At 42.1% G+C, this 20,405-nt stretch overlaps 1 protein-coding gene across 7 annotated transcripts in view; it reads right to left on the minus strand.

Annotated features, from left to right (window-relative positions):
- The window catches only part of NUTF2 (nuclear transport factor 2), a 139,739-nt gene that overhangs the window by 32,073 nt on the left and 87,261 nt on the right, over positions 1-20,405 (minus strand). For 4 of the 7 annotated variants that reach the window (XM_053697342.1, XM_053697510.1, XM_053696884.1 and 1 more), the window contains exons 4-5: positions 17,590-17,688; positions 2,590-2,696 (exon numbers count right to left, since the gene is read on the minus strand). In XM_053697342.1, coding sequence (XP_053553317.1) covers positions 2,590-2,696; positions 17,590-17,688 — 206 coding nt within the window. Of the gene's footprint in view, positions 1-2,562; positions 2,697-17,589; positions 17,689-20,405 lie in introns of all 7 variants that reach the window. The other 3 variants (XM_053697676.1, XM_053697263.1, XM_053697591.1) reach the window with 3 other exon arrangements.

Genomic DNA, 20,405 nt, shown 5'->3' on the forward strand with positions numbered 1-20,405 from the left:
CATCCCGAGACATACTTTTATCACCTAAAATATGTTCTTTGCAATGTAAGGCCCTTTCAGTACATGAGGGACACATTTTAAGTGGGGGTTCCACAATGGCTTCTAAACACATAGAACATTGACTTTCCTCAATGTCAGACATGTTGAAACAGACTAGTAATAACCACAGTCTTGAAAACACTTTATTTAATGAAAAAAAAAACAATCTGAAAAACGGTACTGCGCCTTTAAGAGTAAAAACGTGTACAATTTTTCCAAATCTGCTCTAAAATGTCATAATTATCACAATCTTAGTATATATGTGTCTTATCTTGCCAGCTAAGATTGCACCACAAGAAATGCTTAACCCTTAATGGAAAAAAACGTTACTCAAAAAAGTTATGAAATTCAGATAGCAACCCCCTGCACCTCGCCACAGCTCTGCTGTGGCGCCTACCTCCCCTCAGGGGTCTGTTAAGTCACTCTATCACTTCGTTTAGGCTAAATCTTCAGTTTAGGCCCATCGGAGCTGGAGCTTGTATAGGAATTTCAACTGCGCATCTGAGGCGCGAAATTAGGCCCCGCCCATCTATATCGATGTCTCTCTGCCTAGTAAAAACCGCTGTAAAGCGGTCTAGAACCTAGCCATGTAGGTTTGTCATATACCCAAACTAATATTGTAAGCCATGTGAAACCCTCCAGTGACATCAAACAAAAACGTTATGTTGCCCTCTATGCATAAAACCGTTTTGTCTCAAAAACATTTATGTTACCAGTTTCAACCAATTTTCAGCCCATAACATACAGGTCCCAGTAATACCCCTTCTATCACATGTAGGATTACTGCTTACCCCTTCCCTTATGGGAACAATGTCAGCCAGTTCTGAAATAACACAGTCTCTCCAGAAAAAAATGACTGAACATACCTCAATGCTTGTAGCATGAAAAACATTCCCCACACTAAAGCTTCTCAAGTACTCCTCAGCCATTCTGTGGGAACTTCTCTGGATCTTAGGGACAACTGCTAAGATCATCAGTCTCCAGGCAGAAATCTTCAACCATCTGTTGACCTGGGAAAAAATAGCACTCACCGGTACCATTTAAAAAAAAAAAAAAAAAGTCTTGCTTGAAGAAAATAAAAACTATCATATTAACACCTCCCTCACTTTACCTCTTCCTATTACTTAGTATAGGCAAAGAGAATGACTGGGGGTGGAGAGAATTGAGGAGATATATATTTTATATATATATATATATATATATATATATATATATATATATATATATATATATATATATATATATATATATATATATATATATATATATATATATATATATATATATATATATATATATATATCTCTCTGCTGTGGTGCTCTTTGCCACTTCCTGTTAGCAGGAGGATAATATCCCACAAGGATGAATCCGTGGACTCGTCTTATCTAGAAGAAATATCTATTTGAAAAATGTAATCCTGGCCTTGAAAATAAAGGGGCAGTGTCTGCCCAGCTGCAAGGTGATAACCCCCTCACTTTAGAAAAAAATATAACAAACTTTTACTTGAAAGACAAGCTCAATACAAATAAGAGATTTCACGTCATTAAAGCTGTCAAGTAATAATTACCTGGCAACTGCTAGCCTCCCTTTGGATATGTGTAGGAGCATGCATAGGTTGTCAAAATGGGTGGTCATCCCGCTGTGTAATTAGAGGAGTTGTAGGAAGTTTTCTAATATGTTTACAGTTTGATATTTTATGATTACATATTTTTGTGTGACAAAAAAAAAAAAAAAAAAAAAAAAAAAAAAAGGTATTCTAATTAACTATTTGAAAATAAAAATTCAGAATAAATTGATATATAGATATAACCATTAAAAAATATATAGGTTAACTACCATGTTAGCTATGTAAATATAAAAAGAGATGTGTTGATACCTCAAGTACAAAGCACGGAAATGGACAAAAAAAAAAAAAAAAGCAAGAGTGTACAAAAAGGCACAGGGGTGTGAAATAGGGGCTAAGGTCCCTTTTGACCATCAAGCATGTAAAACTAAACAGGGAAGCAATGCAACTAACTTTAGTTGACCAACGATTACTCCTCGGCTTATTAAATTTTTAATGACCCACTAATACACATCTTGGCCAACCACAATACAACAGTTCTTTAACCCTGGATAGTAAAGATTTGAAATACACTTTTTTTTTTTTAAACTTGACAAATAACCATAAGGTTGCCATGTTAAGTTTTTATTTTAGATGACATATTTAGAGTTGTAGTAAAACATGCTACATTATGACCAATTATGTACTTACAAGCTCAAAAATGCAAGTCAACACAACTACTGTGTAAGGCTTCATCTTTTGCATTGTGAAAACCATTCTAGTCACATACCAGCCTGAATTTGTGCCAGCAATATCTTATTAGTATGCAGTCTTATAATGTATTATATGGAGAAACTGTTAAGGGGGAAGTTACAAGATAGTACATAAATTATAAAAGAGGATTTCACACAGTTTTACATGCTATCAACCCACTACAAAACCACATTGCATCAAAGCAGCAGCCAAACAAGAGACCCCACCTCTCTTCAGAGGGAGAATAGAGTTACATGTTGTGCAGAGCTAGCCTGAAGATCTCATTGGTACAAACCCAAGCACTACTCATATGTCTCAACACAAAGGTTTGCTGGAAGCCCAAGATTTGGTCATCATCAGCCTAAGCAAACAACAGAGGGAGAGAGAAAGAATTACAGAAATGGCAAATGTGGAATAAAAAATAAAAAAACCTGGGAGTGAAACCAGAATCCTGTCCAAAAAGCTGTAATATAATTCAACTTGCTTATATTAACTTTCGAAAGTTTACTCAGGGCAGAGCATATATCATAAATATGGCTGCATTCTTATATATGCAGGTAGAAATTATGTCTCAAACACAGGCGATAAATTTAGCCATCTGAGGTTTATTTGGTATTTTGTGACTTCAAGTGGTAACAATCAAGAAAGGCTCACTAATCTACCCAATGTTTGAAGATTGGCACAATTTCTCAGTTGCAAAAATGACTATTAGAAATTTACAGGTTCTCAGAGTTTAATTTCCCAGATCTGGGTAAAAACCTAAACTGTAACATTAATGCAAGCACTTGCTTTTTTTTTTATTAAATAGAAAAAAAATGTTGTCTATATCCTTTTGGCTGCAATGCACTGCTAATATAATGCATTGCAGACAGGTGTTTAAGGTTACTGAGCCAAAAATTGCCTCTAAACCACGCAATTTGTAGATGCACAAAGAAATAGTTGCCACTCATTCAGATGGGTAGCATTGAGCTGTTAAACATCCCAGTAGAATACTTTTTTTTCCCAATTGAGTTAGAATAGGATCTAACATACAAAACATTCACCATAGCTTATCACAACTGTTGATAATTTGCCAATTTAAGGACCTTAACCCTATACGACCAATGAAAATGTTCCAAGGGTAATTTAGCAGAAGTAATATGTAATAAAACATTTACAGATAAACATCCATAATTGGCAGGTATCGTCCAGTTACTGGCTGTTTTATCTAGAAAACATATGGGCTTTCCTATAATAATGTGCCCAGGGTTATGCACAGTTATACTGACATGAGGCAGGGTATGCAAAATAGGCTACAATAATTGGTTTCACTCATAATACCAGAAGTTGTATGCTCCTACCTAGTACAGGGTTCTCTCCTGGAGGCTGCCAAGCGCAAAGAGGTATACTAGGATGTACAAAGCAAGGACTATCCAAGTGGAGATAAGGAGAAGATGTAGTACGCACACAGAACATTCTAAACTTTATTCAAGCAGCAGCCACCAGAGAAGCAAGAATAAGTTTCAAGCTTAAAGACAACAATATCTTTTGTACAAAGCTGCGCTTTTCCCGTGCACCCTCAAGAGGCCAAAAAGCAAATGCTACAAATTAGGTTTTTTAAAATGATGCAAATAACCTAAACAATCTAGAGATTTTGCTTTTAGGCCTCTTTAGGGAGCATGGCACAAAACACAATTTTTAGGCAAAGGTGTGTTAAATGGCTTTTAAACATGGGTGCCATGCTACACCATCCCTTCAGTGTGAACATTAGAAGTACTGGGGCAGTGAGTCTGGTCTAAAGTCCGTTGGGAGCTCAATATATGGCATGGGCACAATGTGGCTGTTTAAGTACATATGATTATGTATTACAGTCATAACAATGTTAACATCTATGAATCTTTTAGAGTAGAAAACGTTCCACATGCAACAGTTTTTTATAGCAACCTATGTAATTCCTTGCAGTTCCCAGAAATAGTGGGTTACATTTGAAAGCTCAGTCATAGCAAACACACACCACACAATGTTTAGTTATGAAAAAGAAAATTTATGCTTACCTGATAAATTTGTTTCTTTTTAGACACTATGAGTCCACGGATCATCATCCTTACTTGTGGGATATCACCTCCTGCTCAGCAGGAGGCGGCAAAGAGCACCACAGCACAGCTGTAAAGTAGCTCCTCCATTCCCTCCCACTCCAGTCATTCGACCGAAGTTAGGAAGAGAAAGGAAAAGCCAAGGTGCAGAGGTGTCCTAAAAGAACAGGGCGGGTTCGTGGACTCATGTCTAAAAAGAAACAAATTTATCAGGTAAACTAAATTTTCAAAGACACGCGGATCATCCTCCTTACTTATGGGATACAATACCGAAGCTAGAGTACACGGATGATAAGGGAGGGACAAGACAGGGAACCTAAAACGGAAGGCACCACTGCTTGAAGAACCTTTCTCCCAAAAGCAGCCTCAGCCGAGGCAAAAGTATCAAATTTGTAAAATTTAGAAAAAGTGTGAAGAGAAGACCAAGTTGCAGCCTTGCAAATCTGTTCTACAGAAGCTTCATTTCTGAATGCCCATAAGGAAGCAACCGCCCTAGTGGAATGAGCCGTAACTCTTTCAGGAGGCTGCTGTCCAGCAGTCTCATATGCAAAGCGGATGATACTCTTCAACCAAAAAGAGAAGACAGACGAAAGTCTTTGGTTGCTTGTAAGTAAAACTTTAAAGCACGGACTACTTCCAAATTGTGCAGAAGACGTTCCTTCTGAGAAGGATTAGGACACATGGAACAACAATCTCCTGATTAATGTTCCCGTCTGAAACAACCTTAGGAAGGAACCCTAGTTTAGTACGTAAAAACTACCTTATCCGAATGAAAAATAAGGTAAGGCGAATTGTATTGCAACGCCGAAAGTTCAGAAACGCTTTGAGCTGAAGAAAGAGCAACAAGAAATAAAAACTTTCCAAGATAACTTAATATCTAAGGAATGCATAGGCTCAAACGGAGCCCCTTGAAGAACTTCAGACTCCATGGAGGAGTAACTGGTTTAAACACAGGCCTGATCCTAACCAAGGCCTGACAAAAAGATTGAACATCTGGACATCTGCCAGATGCTTGTGTAACAAAATAGATAAGGCAGAGATCTGACCCTTTAGGGAACTTGCCAATAAAACCTTCTCCAAACCATCTTGGAGAAAAGACAAAATTCTGGGAATCCTAACTCTACGAGTAGCCCTTGGATTCACACCAATAGAGATATTTACTCCATATATTATGGTAAATCTTTCTAGTTACAGGCTTACGAGCCTGAATCATGGTCTCTATGACTGAATCAGAAAAACCCCGCTTGGATAGGATTAAGCGTTCAATCTCCAATCAGTCAGCTTCAGAGAAACAAAATTTGGGTAAAGGAAGGGCCCTTGAATGAGGTCCTTCAACGAAAGTCTCCAAGGTGGCAGGGATGACATGTCCACCAGATCTGCATACCAAATCCTGCGAGGCCAAGCAGGAGCAATGAGGATCACCGGTGCCCTCTCCTGCTTGATTCGAGCAATGACCCGAGGAAGAAGCGCAAACGGAGGGAATAGGTATGCAAGATTGAAGGACCTAGGAACCGCCAGATCATCTATTAGTTCCGCCTGGGGATCCCTGGACCTCGACCCGTATCTCGGGAGCTTGCCATTCTGACGAGATGCCATGAGATCTAATTCCGGCCGACCCCATTTTAGAATCAGGCTGGAGAATACGTCCGGATGGAGTTCCCACTCTCCCGGATATAAAGTCTGCTTTCTCAGAAAGTCCGCCTCCCAGTTGTCCACCCCTGGGATGTGGATCGCTGACAGATGGCAAGAATGAGCCTCTGCCCACCGTATTATCTTTGCTACCTCTATCATCACTAAGGAACTCCTCGTTCCTCCCTGATGATTGATGTAAGCCACTGTCGTTATGTTGTCCGACTGAAATCCGATGATCTGGGCCGAAGCTTACTGAGGCCAGGCCAGAAGAGCATTGAAGATTGCTCTCAGTTCCAGGATGTTTATTGGAAGAACAAACTCTGCCTGAGTCCATACTCCCTGAGCCTTTAGGGAGCCACAGACCGCTCCCCATCCTAAAAGGCTGGTGTTTGTTGTCACAATCACCCAGGAAGGTCTGCGAAAGCATGTCCCCTGGGATAGATGATCCGGAGACAACCAACATTGAAGAGAGTCCCTCGTCTCCTGATCCAGGGTTATTCGAGGAGACAAGTCTGCATAATCTCCATTCCACAGCCTGAGCATGTTTAACGGCAGAGATCTGAGGTGAAACCGAGCAAACGTTATGATGTTCATTGCCGCAACCATCAATCCAATTGCTTCCATGCACTGAGCCACTGACGGCCGAGAATTGGACTGAAGGGCTCAACAGATATCTAGAATCTTTGATTTTATGACCTCTGTCAGAAAAATCCTCAGAGATATAGAATTGATTAGAGTTCCCAAGAAAGTTACCCTTGTCTTTGGAATTAAGGAACTCTTTTCCAGATTTACTTTCCACCCATGAGTTCTCAGGAAGGATAGCACAATATCGGCATGGGACCTTGCTTGTTGACAAGATGGCGCCTGGATTAGAATATCGTCCAGGTAAGGTGCCACTGCGATGCCCCGCAGTCTTAGAACCGCCAGCAGAGAACCCAGAACCTGTGTGAAAATTCTGGGTGCCGTGGCCAGACTGAAAGGAAGAGCCACGAACTGAAAGTGTTTGTCCAGAAAGGCAAACCTTAGGAACTTGTGATGATCTCTGTGGATAGGAACATGTAGATATGCATCCTTTAAATCTACTGTCGTCATAAATTGACCCTCCTGGATCAATGGAACGAATAGTTTCCATCTTGAATGATGGAACTCTGAGGAACTTGTTTAGACCCTTGAGGTCTAGGATAGGTCTGAAAGTTCCGTCCTTTTTGGGGACTACAGATTTGAATAAAAACCCTGCCCGTGTTTCTGTACGGAAACAGGAAAAATTACTCCCAGGGAGGAGAGGTCTCTTACACAATGTAAGAACGCCTCTTTATCTGGTCTGCAGATAATCTTGAAAGAAGAAATCTTCCTTGGGGAGGAAAATTCTTGAACTCCAGTTTGTATCCCTGAGACACTATTTCTATAGCCCAGGTATCCTGAACATCCCACACCCAAGCCTGAATGAAGAAAAAGTCTGCCCCCTACTAGATCCGGTCCCGGATCAGGGGCAAACCCTTCATGCTGACTTGGATTCAGCAGCAAGCTTCTTGGATTGCTTAGCCTTGTTCCAAGACTGGTTGGGTTTCCAAGTAGACTTGGGCTCCGAATAGTTTCCTTCCTGTTTAGAGGAGGAAGAGAAGGAATTGCCCTTGAAATTTCGAAAGGAACGAAAATTACTTTGTCGTCCTATCCGTTTGCTTCTTTTATCTTGAGGAAGGAGATGATATTTACCTTCCGTGATATCAGAGATAATTTCCTTCAATCCAGGACCAAACAAGGTCTTTCCCTTGTAAGGAATTGCTAGAAGCTTAGACGATACGTCCGCAGACCAAAGTTTTAACCATAAGGCTCTGCGGGCTAGGATAGAAAACCCTGAACTCTTAGCTGCCAATTTGGTAATTTGCAGAGAAGCATCTGTAATAAAGGCATTAGCCAACTTCAGAGCTTTAATCCTATCTTGGATCTCCTCTAAAGAGGTCTCAGTTCTGAGAGACTCAGACAAAGCATCAAACCAATAAGCTGCTGCACTAGTGACCGTAGCAATGCACACAGCCGGCTGCAATAGCAGACCCTGGTGAACATAAATCTTCTTAAGTAGAACCTCCAATTTTTTTTTTAAGATCCAATGGACAAGAACAACTATCCTCAATGGGAATAGTAGTTCGCTTGGCTAGAGTGGAAATAGCTCCTTCCACCTTAGGAACCGTCTGCCAAGTTTCCCTGATAGCGTCCACTATAGGAAACATTTTCTTGAAAATAGGAGACGGGGAAAAGGGAATACCTGGTCTCTACCATTCCTTGGAAATAATCTCCGAAGTTCGCTTCGGTACTGGAAAAAATGTCTGAGTAAGAGGGGACCTCAAAATATCTGTCTAATTTACTTGACTTCGCAGGAACAACCACTACTGTAGAATCACAGTTGTCTAAGGTAACCAAAACCTCCCTGAGTAACAGGCGGAGGGAGGTGTTCTAGTTTAAACCTGAAGGATACAACCTCTGAATCAGTCAAAGGCAATGAACCTTCTGAGTCTGAGATTTCACCTTCTGAGAGAACCTCCATACCCTCCACCTCAGTTCCCTGGGAGGGTACATCCGAGATTGCCACCATTGCATCAGAAACCTCACTAACATGGTTGTCCTTCCTCTTGCCTTGTAGCATAGGAAAGGCCGACAATGCATCAGAAATTGTGTAAGACATAAGCGCAGCTATGTCTTTTAAAGTAACTCCAGCAGGTGCTAGAGCAGAAGTACAGGGCAATGCTTGTGCGGGTGTTAAATCTTGGGACGCTTGGGGAGAAAGCTGCAGCATACTCTGAATCTCATTAGACTCCTGAGAAGTATTCGCTTTTGAAAAATGTTGTTCATGAAAAATATTTTCCCTATAACTCAAAGCCCTCTCAATACATGAGGGACAGAAAGGGATTGGTGGTTCCACATTAGCATCCAAACACATGGAGCAAGTTTTGCACGGCTCCTATGTCCATAATAAAATAAAAAAAATTCTTATTGTAACAAAAATTGTTACAATGTTACCTTTTATACTCTATAAGAACTAGATGTTCAAAGGAGAGATAATCAAATTATTTTTTACAAACTTTGATGTCAGAAAAAGGAAAAACAAAAACAATACTGTGCCTTTAAATTTTAAACACTGACATTTTTACTGCATAAGAAAAAAACATACCTCAGCAGTTAAACAAAAGTAAATACATACACCTATACATCTCAGCAACTCTGCTGAGGTGCCTACCTGCCAGACTCACTCCCTGGCCAGAACAATTGTCTTATCTGAAAAAACGATCCGGTGTTCAGGGGCACAAACGCTACAACCGCTTGAGAACTGCGCAATCAACTAAAGGAAGCGTGCAAACTATAGCCCCGCCCATCGTGGGCGTAACTTCTAAAACTACTACATTACCCGTAAAAACAGAATTTATGTTTACCTGATAAATTACTTTCTCCAACGGTGTGTCCGGTCCACGGCGTCATCCTTACTTGTGGGATATTCTCCTCCCCAACAGGAAATGGCAAAGAGCCCAGCAAAGCTGGTCACATGATCCCTCCTAGGCTCCGCCTACCCCAGTCATTCGACCGACGTTAAGGAGGAATATTTGCATAGGAGAAACCATATGATACCGTGGTGACTGTAGTTAAAGAAAATAAATTATCAGACCTGATTAAAAAAACCAGGGCGGGCCGTGGACCGGACACACCGTTGGAGAAAGTAATTTATCAGGTAAACATAAATTCTGTTTTCTCCAACATAGGTGTGTCCGGTCCACGGCGTCATCCTTACTTGTGGGAACCAATACCAAAGCTTTAGGACACGGATGAAGGGAGGGAGCAAATCAGGTCACCTAAATGGAAGGCACCACGGCTTGCAAAACCTTTCTCCCAAAAATAGCCTCAGAAGAAGCAAAAGTATCAAACTTGTAAAATTTGGTAAAAGTGTGCAGTGAAGACCAAGTCGCTGCCCTACATATCTGATCAACAGAAGCCTCGTTCTTGAAGGCCCATGTGGAAGCCACAGCCCTAGTGGAATGAGCTGTGATTCTTTCGGGAGGCTGCCGTCCGGCAGTCTCGTAAGCCAATCTGATGATGCTTTTAATCCAAAAAGAGAGAGAGGTAGAAGTTGCTTTTTGACCTCTCCTTTTACCAGAATAAACAACAAACAAGGAAGATGTTTGTCTAAAATCCTTTGTAGCATCTAAATAGAATTTTAGAGCGCGAACAACATCCAAATTGTGCAACAAACGTTCCTTCTTTGAAACTGGTTTCGGACACAGAGAAGGTACGATAATCTCCTGGTTAATGTTTTTGTTAGAAACAACTTTTGGAAGAAAACCAGGTTTAGTACGTAAAACCACCTTATCTGCATGGAACACCAGATAAGGAGGAGAACACTGCAGAGCAGATAATTCTGAGACTCTTCTAGCAGAAGAGATTGCAACTAAAAACAAAACTTTCCAAGATAATAACTTAATATCAACGGAATGTAAGGGTTCAAACGGAACCCCCTGAAGAACTGAAAGAACTAAATTGAGACTCCAAGGAGGAGTCAAAGGTTTGTAAACAGGCTTAATTCTAACCAGAGCCTGAACAAAGGCTTGAACATCTGGCACAGCTGCCAGCTTTTTGTGAAGTAACACAGACAAGGCAGAAATCTGTCCCTTCAGGGAACTTGCAGATAATCCTTTTTCCAATCCTTCTTGAAGGAAGGATAGAATCTTAGGAATCTTAACCTTGTCCCAAGGGAATCCTTTAGATTCACACCAACAGATATATTTTTTCCAAATTTTGTGGTAAATCTTTCTAGTTACAGGCTTTCTGGCCTGAACAAGAGTATCGATAACAGAATCTGAGAACCCTCGCTTCGATAAGATCAAGCGTTCAATCTCCAAGCAGTCAGCTGGAGTGAAACCAGGTTCGGATGTTCGAACGGACCCTGAACAAGAAGGCCTCGTCTCAAAGGTAGCTTCCAAGGTGGAGCCGATGACATATTCACCAGATCTGCATACCAAGTCCTGCGTGGCCACGCAGGAGCTAACAAGATCACCGACGCCCTCTCCTGATTGATCCTGGCTACCAGCCTGGGGATGAGAGGGAACGGCGGGAACACAAAAGCTAGTTTGAAGGTCCAAGGTGCTACTAGTGCATCCACTAGAGCCGCCTTGGGATCCCTGGATCTGGACCCGTAGCAAGGAACTTTGAAGTTCTGACGAGAGGCCATCAGATCCATGTCTGGAATGCCCCACAGCTGAGTGACTTGGGCAAAGATTTCCGGATGGAGTTCCCACTCCCCCGGATGCAATGTCTGACGACTCAGAAAATCCGCTTCCCAATTTTCCACTCCTGGGATGTGGATAGCGGACAGGTGGCAGGAGTGAGACTCCGCCCATAGAATGATTTTGGTCACTTCTTCCATCGCTAGGGAACTCCTTGTTCCCCCCTGATGGTTGATGTACGCAACAGTTGTCATGTTGTCTGATTGAAACCGTATGAACTTGGCCCTCGCTAGCTGAGGCCAAGCCTTGAGAGCATTGAATATCGCTCTCAGTTCCAGAATATTTATCGGTAGAAGAGATTCTTCCCGAGACCAAAGACCCTGAGCTTTCAGGGATCCCCAGACCGCGCCCCAGCCCATCAGACTGTCGTCGGTCGTGACAATGACCCACTCTGGTCTGCGGAATGTCATCCCTCGTGACAGGTTGTCCAGGGACAGCCACCAACGGAGTGAGTCTCTGGTCCTCTGATTTACTTGTATCTTCGGAGACAAGTCTGTATAATCCCCATTCCACTGACTGAGCATGCACAGTTGTAATGGTCTTAGATGAATGCGCGCAAAAGGAACTATGTCCATAGCCGCTACCATCAACCCGATCACTTCCATGCACTGAGCTATGGAAGGAAGAGGAACGGAATGAAGTATCCGACAAGAGTCTAGAAGCTTTGTTTTTCTGGCCTCTGTCAGAAATATCCTCATTTCTAAGGAGTCTATTATTGTTTCCAAGAAGGGAACCCTTGTTGACGGAGATAGAGAACTCTTTTCCACGTTCACTTTCCATCCGTGAGATCTGAGAAAGGTCAGGACGATGTCCGTGTGAGCCTTTGCTTGAGGAAGGGACGACGCTTGAATCAGAATGTCGTCCAAGTAAGGTACTACAGCAATGCCCCTTGGTCTTAGCACAGCTAGAAGGGACCCTAGTACCTTTGTGAAAATCCTTGGAGCAGTGGCTAATCCGAAAGGAAGCGCCACGAACTGGTAATGCTTGTCCAGGAATGCGAACCTTAGGAACCGATGATGTTCCTTGTGGATAGGAATATGTAGATACGCATCCTTTAAATCCACCGTGGTCATGAATTGACCTTCCTGGATGGAAGGAAGAATAGTTCGAATGGTTTCCATCTTGAACGATGGAACCTTGAGAAACTTGTTTAAGATCTTGAGATCTAAGATTGGTCTGAACGTTCCCTCTTTTTTGGGAACTATGAACAGATTGGAGTAGAACCCCATCCCTTGTTCTCTTAATGGAACAGGATGAATCACTCCCATTTTTAACAGGTCTTCTACACAATGTAAGAATGCCTGTCTTTTTATGTGGTCTGAAGACAACTGAGACCTGTGGAACCTCCCCCTTGGGGGAAGTCCCTTGAATTCCAGAAGATAACCTTGGGAGACTATTTCTAGCGCCCAAGGATCCAGAACATCTCTTGCCCAAGCCTGAGCGAAGAGAGAGAGTCTGCCCCCCACCAGATCCGGTCCCGGATCGGGGGCCAACATTTCATGCAGTCTTGGTAGCAGTGGCAGGTTTCTTGGCCTGCTTTCCCTTGTTCCAGCCTTGCATTGGTCTCCAAGCTGGCTTGGCTTGAGAAGTATTACCCTCTTGCTTAGAGGACGTAGCACCTCGGGCTGGTCCGTTTCTACGAAAGGGACGAAAATTAGGTTTATTTTTTGCCTTGAAAGGCCGATCCTGAGGAAGGGCGTGGCCCTTACCCCCAGTGATATCAGAGATAATCTCTTTCAAGTCAGGGCCAAACAGCGTTTTCCCCTTGAAAGGAATGTTAAGTAGCTTGTTCTTGGAAGACGCATCAGCCGACCAAGATTTCAACCAAAGCGCTCTGCGCGCCACAATAGCAAACCCAGAATTCTTAGCCGCTAACCTAGCCAATTGCAAAGTGGCGTCTAGGGTGAAAGAATTAGCCAATTTGAGGGCATTGATTCTGTCCATAATCTCCTCATAAGGAGGAGAATCACTATCGACCGCCTTTATCAGCTCATCGAACCAGAAACATGCGGCTGTAGCGACAGGGACAATGCATGCAATTGGTTGTAGAAGGTAACCCTGCTGAACAAACATCTTTTTAAGCAAACCTAATTTTTTATCCATAGGATCTTTGAAAGCACAACTATCCTCTATGGGTATAGTGGTGCGTTTGTTTAAAGTGGAAACCGCTCCCTCGACCTTGGGGACTGTCTGCCATAAGTCCTTTCTGGGGTCGACCAAAGGAAACAATTTTTTAAATATGGGGGGAGGGACGAAAGGAATACCGGGCCTTTCCCATTCTTTATTAACAATGTCCGCCACCCGCTTGGGTATAGGAAAAGCTTCTGGGAGCCCCGGCACCTCTAGGAACTTGTCCATTTTACATAGCTTCTCTGGGATGACCAACTTGTCACAATCATCCAGAGTGGATAATACCTCCTTAAGCAGAATGCGGAGATGTTCCAACTTAAATTTAAATGCAATCACATCAGGTTCAGCCTGTTGAGAAATGTTCCCTGAATCAGTAATTTCTCCCTCAGACAAAACCTCCCTGGCCCCATCAGACTGGGTTAGGGGCCCTTCAGAGATATTAGTATCAGCGTTGCCATGCTCTTCAGTATCTAAAACAGAGCAGCCGCGCTTACGCTGACAAGTGTTCATTTGGGCTAAAATGTTTTTGACAGAATTATCCATTACAGCCGTTAATTGTTGCATAGTAAGGAGTATTGGCGCGCTAGATGTACTAGGGGCCTCCTGAGTGGGCAAGACTCGTGTAGACGAAGGAGGGAATGATGCAGTACCATGCTTACTCCCCTCACTTGAGGAATCATCTTGGGCATCATTGTCATTATCACATAAATCACATTTATTTAAATGAATAGGAATTCTGGCTTCCCCACATTCAGAACACAGTCTATCTGGTAGTTCAGACATGTTAAACAGGCATAAACTTGATAACAAAGTACAAAAACGTTTTAAAATAAAACCGTTACTGTCACTTTAAATTTTAAACTGAACACACTTTATTACTGCAATTGCGAAAAAACATGAAGGAATTGTACAAAATTCACCAAATTTTCACCACAGTGTCTTAAAGCCTTAAAAGTATTGCACACCAAATTTGGAAGCTTTAACCCTTAAAATAACGGAACCGGAGCCGTTTTAAACTTTAACCCCTTTACAGTCCCTGGTATCTGCTTTGCTGAGACCCAACCAAGCCCAAAGGGGAATACGATACCAAATGACGCCTTCAGAAAGTCTTTTCTAAGTATCAGAGCTCCTCACACATGCGACTGCATGCCATGCCTCTCAAAAACAAGTGCGCCACACCGGCGCGAAAATGAGGCTCTGCTTATGCTTTGGGAAAGTCCCTAAGTAATAAGGTGTCTAATACAGTGCCTGCCGATATTCTTATATCAAAATACCCAGATAAAATGATTCCTCAAGGCTAAATATGTGTTAATAATGAATCGATTTAGCCCAGAAAAGTCTACAGTCTTAATAAGCCCTTGTGAAGCCCTTATTTATGATCGTAATAAACATGGCTTACCGGATCCCATAGGGAAAATGACAGCTTCCAGCATTACATCGTCTTGTTAGAATGTGTCATACCTCAAGCAGCAAGAGACTGCATACTGTTCCCCCAACTGAAGTTAGTAGCTCTCAACAGTCCTGTGTGGAACAGCCATGGATTTTAGTTACGGTTGCTAAAATCATTTTCCTCATACAAACAGAAATCTTCATCTCTTTTCTGTTTCTGAGTAAATAGTACATACCAGCACTATTTCAAAATAACAAACTCTTGATTGAATAATAAAAACTACAGTTAAACACTAAAAAACTCTAAGCCATCTCCGTGGAGATGTTGCCTGTACAACGGCAAAGAGAATGACTGGGGTAGGCGGAGCCTAGGAGGGATCATGTGACCAGCTTTGCTGGGCTCTTTGCCATTTCCTGTTGGGGAGGAGAATATCCCACAAGTAAGGATGACGCCGTGGACCGGACACACCTATGTTGGAGAAAATATCATAGGAACTGCAACCACCATAAAAAAAAACTAACACCGTTAATTATTATTTTTTATTTATTTTTTTCTCCGCTTTGCTCCCAGCCCCAGTGCCTGTACTCATGGCTGTCTCCAGAAAAAAACCCTTCAATATAAAAAGGATTAATGTCCCAACATAAGAAGCCTTGTACTTGGACTCTTATGTAATTTTCAGATAAAATTCAAGTGCCCACTTTCCTCTGAGTCTATGCCCCAGAATGAATAAAGTTAGCACTTACCTTGAATGCTGTCCGACAGCAGGACAGTCCAGCAGGTTTAAGAGGTCCTCTCCCTCCTATAGCCCTGTGGAATAAGATAGGCCTGAGTTAAATGTGCTTAGGCTATCCGTATTAGGGCAGCATAAATGTATAGGAGGCGCAGTGAGAATTATGTCCCACCATTTCCTATTGCTTTAAAGCCACCAAAAGCTCTACTACAGAGACTGAGATGGACTAGGCTACATCCTAGAACAAAGCAGCACACCCTGGCACTACTTTAAAAACAAACTCTTGATTGAAGAATCTAATTTAACACCTCACTTTACCTTTTCCTATCACTAACGTAGGCAAAGAGAATGACTGGAGTGGGAGGGAAGGGAGGAGCTACTCAACAACTCTGCTGTGGTGCTCTTTGCCTCCTCCTGCTGACCAGGAGGTGATATCCCACAAGTAAGGATGATGATCTGTGGACTCAACGTGTATTTAAAAATAAATATCCTCGTCACAAAACAGTGCATATTGAAGACTGCAATAGCATAATGTAATTACTACTAGATTTTTCCCTTATATGAGTGCATTAAAAAAAAAAAAAATTCCTTAGCTGATAAATTAATTTCTTTCATAGGGGTGAGAGTCCATGATCCTTTACTCTTGGAAATTACTACTCTCTACCACTAGGAGGCAAAGATTCCCAAACCCCAAGAGCTCTATAAAAACAAAATGATCTGAGGGGGGAACCTCCGCTTCTTTACAATAAAAACCTATACATAGTAGAAAGGTGTTCAGGAGACTCAGTTTCTAGGGTATATTTAAGGACAGAAACCTGCTGCTCTATTATAGCGTACGCCAAATCAATTATTATAGCGTACGCCAAATCAATGCAATAAACACTATTAAACCCCTTCAAAGGAAACCATTTACCCCAGCTAAGTAGCTTTCAACAACACACATAGCTGAGCTAAAAGAGAAAAAAAAAATTACATCCCAACGCACGCCAAATTACTGACAGTTTAAATGGGAAAAATGCGAACAAAAAACCTGACGCACTTATATCAACGTGCAAGAAAAAAAGATGCGCGCTATCCTGACAGCTCCTAATAGATTAAGGGACGTATGCCAACTCAAAGACAGCCGATGTGCGAAAAAGGGAATAGTGAAGGATCTGTCCCAGGGACATAGATAAACTTAAAATTTAAAAGCGCCCATAAAATAGATAAGAGTGTCTATGTTAAAATAAAATATACTTACCCATAGACACTCGTCCACTACCAAACAGACAGCCAAACCAGTACTGAAACATAGCAGAGGTTATGGAATAGGAGTATAATGTAGATCTATAAAAAGCGAGACAGAGGGTTGATAAAGGATTTCCCATGAGGTGAAACCACCGGATCATAAACGATACCCAAATACATGCCTCTGACGAGCATTATACTCGAGGGGAAAGACTGAAAATCCCTTTCTCTAAAAAATACATGCATATCTCCATTCTTCAACTGCCTCCAGCGGAGGCAAATTAAAGACCAAGGTATGTGTGAGGTGGGAGGGGTTTTAGAGAGCTCTTGGGGTTTGGGAATCTTTGCCTTCTAGTGGCAGAGAAGAGTAACTCCCATGAGTAATAGATTGTGAACACACCACCTGTATGAAAGAAAACACTTTATTCTGCTGAGAGTTGTATTCTCTCACTTTTCCTTACATATAGATTGGACTGCTGGCTGTATCTCCACATCTCAAAACGGTCAGTCTAGCACACTAGATAGTTGCAAGCCACAAGGGGGAACAACTCCAACCCCCTGCAAAATATAGCAAAAAAAATCCAAGAAATTGTCAGCAACACCCATTTATGACACAGAAAGAAACATTGCGTGATTAAAAATAAGGGAGCAATCCCGAAACGTTTGTGTGATAAATAGTTTTGCTTCCACTTTCTTTTTGTTGCTATGTATATCTACATGCCTCTGATATATTTTCTAAAGACACACAACCCAAAAGATTTTAGAACACATTTTCTGGAAAGCAAGTACCCCCATCAAATACTTACCTTTAGCTGCCCAACCACCATACTGAGTATGCAGGCATCTGTTGTAGGTTGATGGTCTTGTGCCGTGATGCTATGCTGGATTTTCTGAAAAGGAAGGCTCTGGAAAAAAGGAAATAGAAGTTAGATGGGATCATATATACACACACACACATATATACAGGTGGCCCTCATTTTACAATGGTTCAATTTACACTGTTTCAGAATAACAACCTTTTTTTCCAGTCATGTGACCGTTATTGAAAAGCATTAAGCAGTGCATTTATTAAAATAGCCAGTAGGTGGAGCTGTCCGCTTGTGTTGCAGCAAAGCAAGTTGAAATTAATCAGTTTAACCCCTTAACGACCAACGACGTATGGGGTACGTCCTGCAAAAAAAAATGCAGTTAACGACCAAGGACGTACCCCATCCGTCGTTGGTCTTTGAAAGCAGTGGAAGCAAACCTGATCGCTTCCAGCTGCTTTCATGTTATTGCAGTGATGCCTCAATATTGAGGCATCCTGCAATAACTTTTTAGCCATCCGATGCAGAGAGCCACTCTGTGGCCCTCTCTGCATCGGCTATCGATGGCCGTTATCGTGGGTGGGAGCTCATCCAGGGAGGCGGTTGGGGAGTCATTGGTGGAGGAGGGGGGAGGGATCTTGTGTGGGTGCGTGCACGTGAGCTGTGCGCGCGTGCACGTGAGATCTATGAAAACAGCATCAATATGCTGTAGATCTGGAGGGTGGGAGAGAGGACTGGGGAGGGCGGGATTTTAAAATGAAGGCATCTGGGAGAGGGTGGGGGGTTGGATGTTGAGGGGGGGGGGCAGCTACACTACAGAAATAAAGAAAATATTTAATAAAATTAAAATACATTATTATTTTTCAAACTGGGTACTGGCAGACAGCTGCCAGTACCCAATATGGCGCACAATAAAGGAAGAGGGGGGGGGGGGGGTTAAAGAGCTGTTTGGGGGGGGGGGGGGGGTCCCTACACAGCAGAAGATTAAAAAAAAAAAAACTAACCCCCCCCCCCCTTTCTGCCAGTACTTAAGATGGCAGGGACAATTGTGGGGTGGGGGAGGGAAGGGAGCTGTTTGGGAGGGATCAGGGGGTGGGATGTGTCAGGCTGATCTCTACACTAAAGCTAAAATTAACCGTGCAAGCTCCCTACAATCTACCTAATTAACTCCTTCACTGCTAGACATAATATACGAGTGATGCACAGCGGAATTTAGCGACCTAACTACCAAAAAGCAACGCCAAAGCCATATATGTCTGTTATTTCTGAACAAAAGTGATCCCAGAGAAGAATTTACAACAATTTGTGCCATAATTGCACAAGCTGTTTGTAAATAATTTCAGTGAGAAACCTAAAATTGTGAAATATTTAAAGTTTTTTTTTAATTTGATCGCATTTGGCGGTGAAATGGTGGCATGAAATATACCAAAATGGGCCTAGATCAATACTTGGGGTTGTTTACTACACTACAGCTAAAATTAACCCTACAAGCTCCCTAATTAACCCCTTCACTGCTGCGCATAATACACGTGTGGTGCGCAGTGGCATTTAGCGGCCTTCTAATTACCAAAAAGCAACGTAAAAGCCATATATGTCTGCTATTTCTGAACAAAGGGGATCCCAGAGAAGCATTTAAAACCATTTGTGCAATAATTGCACAAGCTGTTTGTAAATAATTTCAGTGAGAAACCTAAAGTTTGTGAAAAAATTTGTGAAAAACAGAATTTATGTTTACCTGATAAATTACTTTCTCCAACGGTGTGTCCGGTCCACGGCGTCATCCTTACTTGTGGGATATTCTCTTCCCCAACAGGAAATGGCAAAGAGCCCAGCAAAGCTGGTCACATGATCCCTCCTAGGCTCCGCCTACCCCAGTCATTCGACCGACGTTAAGGAGGAATATTTGCATAGGAGAAACCATATGATACCGTGGTGACTGTAGTTAAAGAAAATAAATTATCAGACCTGATTAAAAAACCAGGGCGGGCCGTGGACCGGACACACCGTTGGAGAAAGTAATTTATCAGGTAAACATAAATTCTGTTTTCTCCAACATAGGTGTGTCCGGTCCACGGCGTCATCCTTACTTGTGGGAACCAATACCAAAGCTTTAGGACACGGATGAAGGGAGGGAGCAAATCAGGTCACCTAAATGGAAGGCACCACGGCTTGCAAAACCCTTCTCCCAAAAAATAGCCTCAGAAGAAGCAAAAGTATCAAACTTGTAAAATTAGGTAAAAGTGTGCAGTGAAGACCAAGTCGCTGCCCTACATATCTGATCAACAGAAGCCTCGTTCTTGAAGGCCCATGTGGAAGCCACAGCCCTAGTGGAATGAGCTGTGATTCTTTCAGGAGGCTGCCGTCCGGCAGTCTCGTAAGCCAATCTGATGATGCTTTTAATCCAAAAAGAGAGAGAGGTAGAAGTTGCTTTTTGACCTCTCCTTTTACCAGAATAAACAACAAACAAGGAAGATGTTTGTCTAAAATCCTTTGTAGCATCTAAATAGAATTTTAGAGCGCGAACAACATCCAAATTGTGCAACAAACGTTCCTTCTTCGAAACTGGTTTCGGACACAAAGAAGGCACGACTATCTCCTGGTTAATGTTTTTGTTAGAAACAACTTTTGGAAGAAAACCAGGTTTAGTACGTAAAACCACCTTATCTGCATGGAACACCAGATAAGGAGGAGAACACTGCAGAGCAGATAATTCTGAAACTCTTCTAGCAGAAGAAATTGCAACCAAAAACAAAACTTTCCAAGATAATAACTTAATATCAACGGAATGTAAGGGTTCAAACGGAACCCCCTGAAGA

Source organism: Bombina bombina, chromosome 1 (assembly GCF_027579735.1).
Source record: "Bombina bombina isolate aBomBom1 chromosome 1, aBomBom1.pri, whole genome shotgun sequence".
In the NCBI taxonomy this organism is placed as follows: Eukaryota; Metazoa; Chordata; class Amphibia; order Anura; family Bombinatoridae; genus Bombina; species Bombina bombina.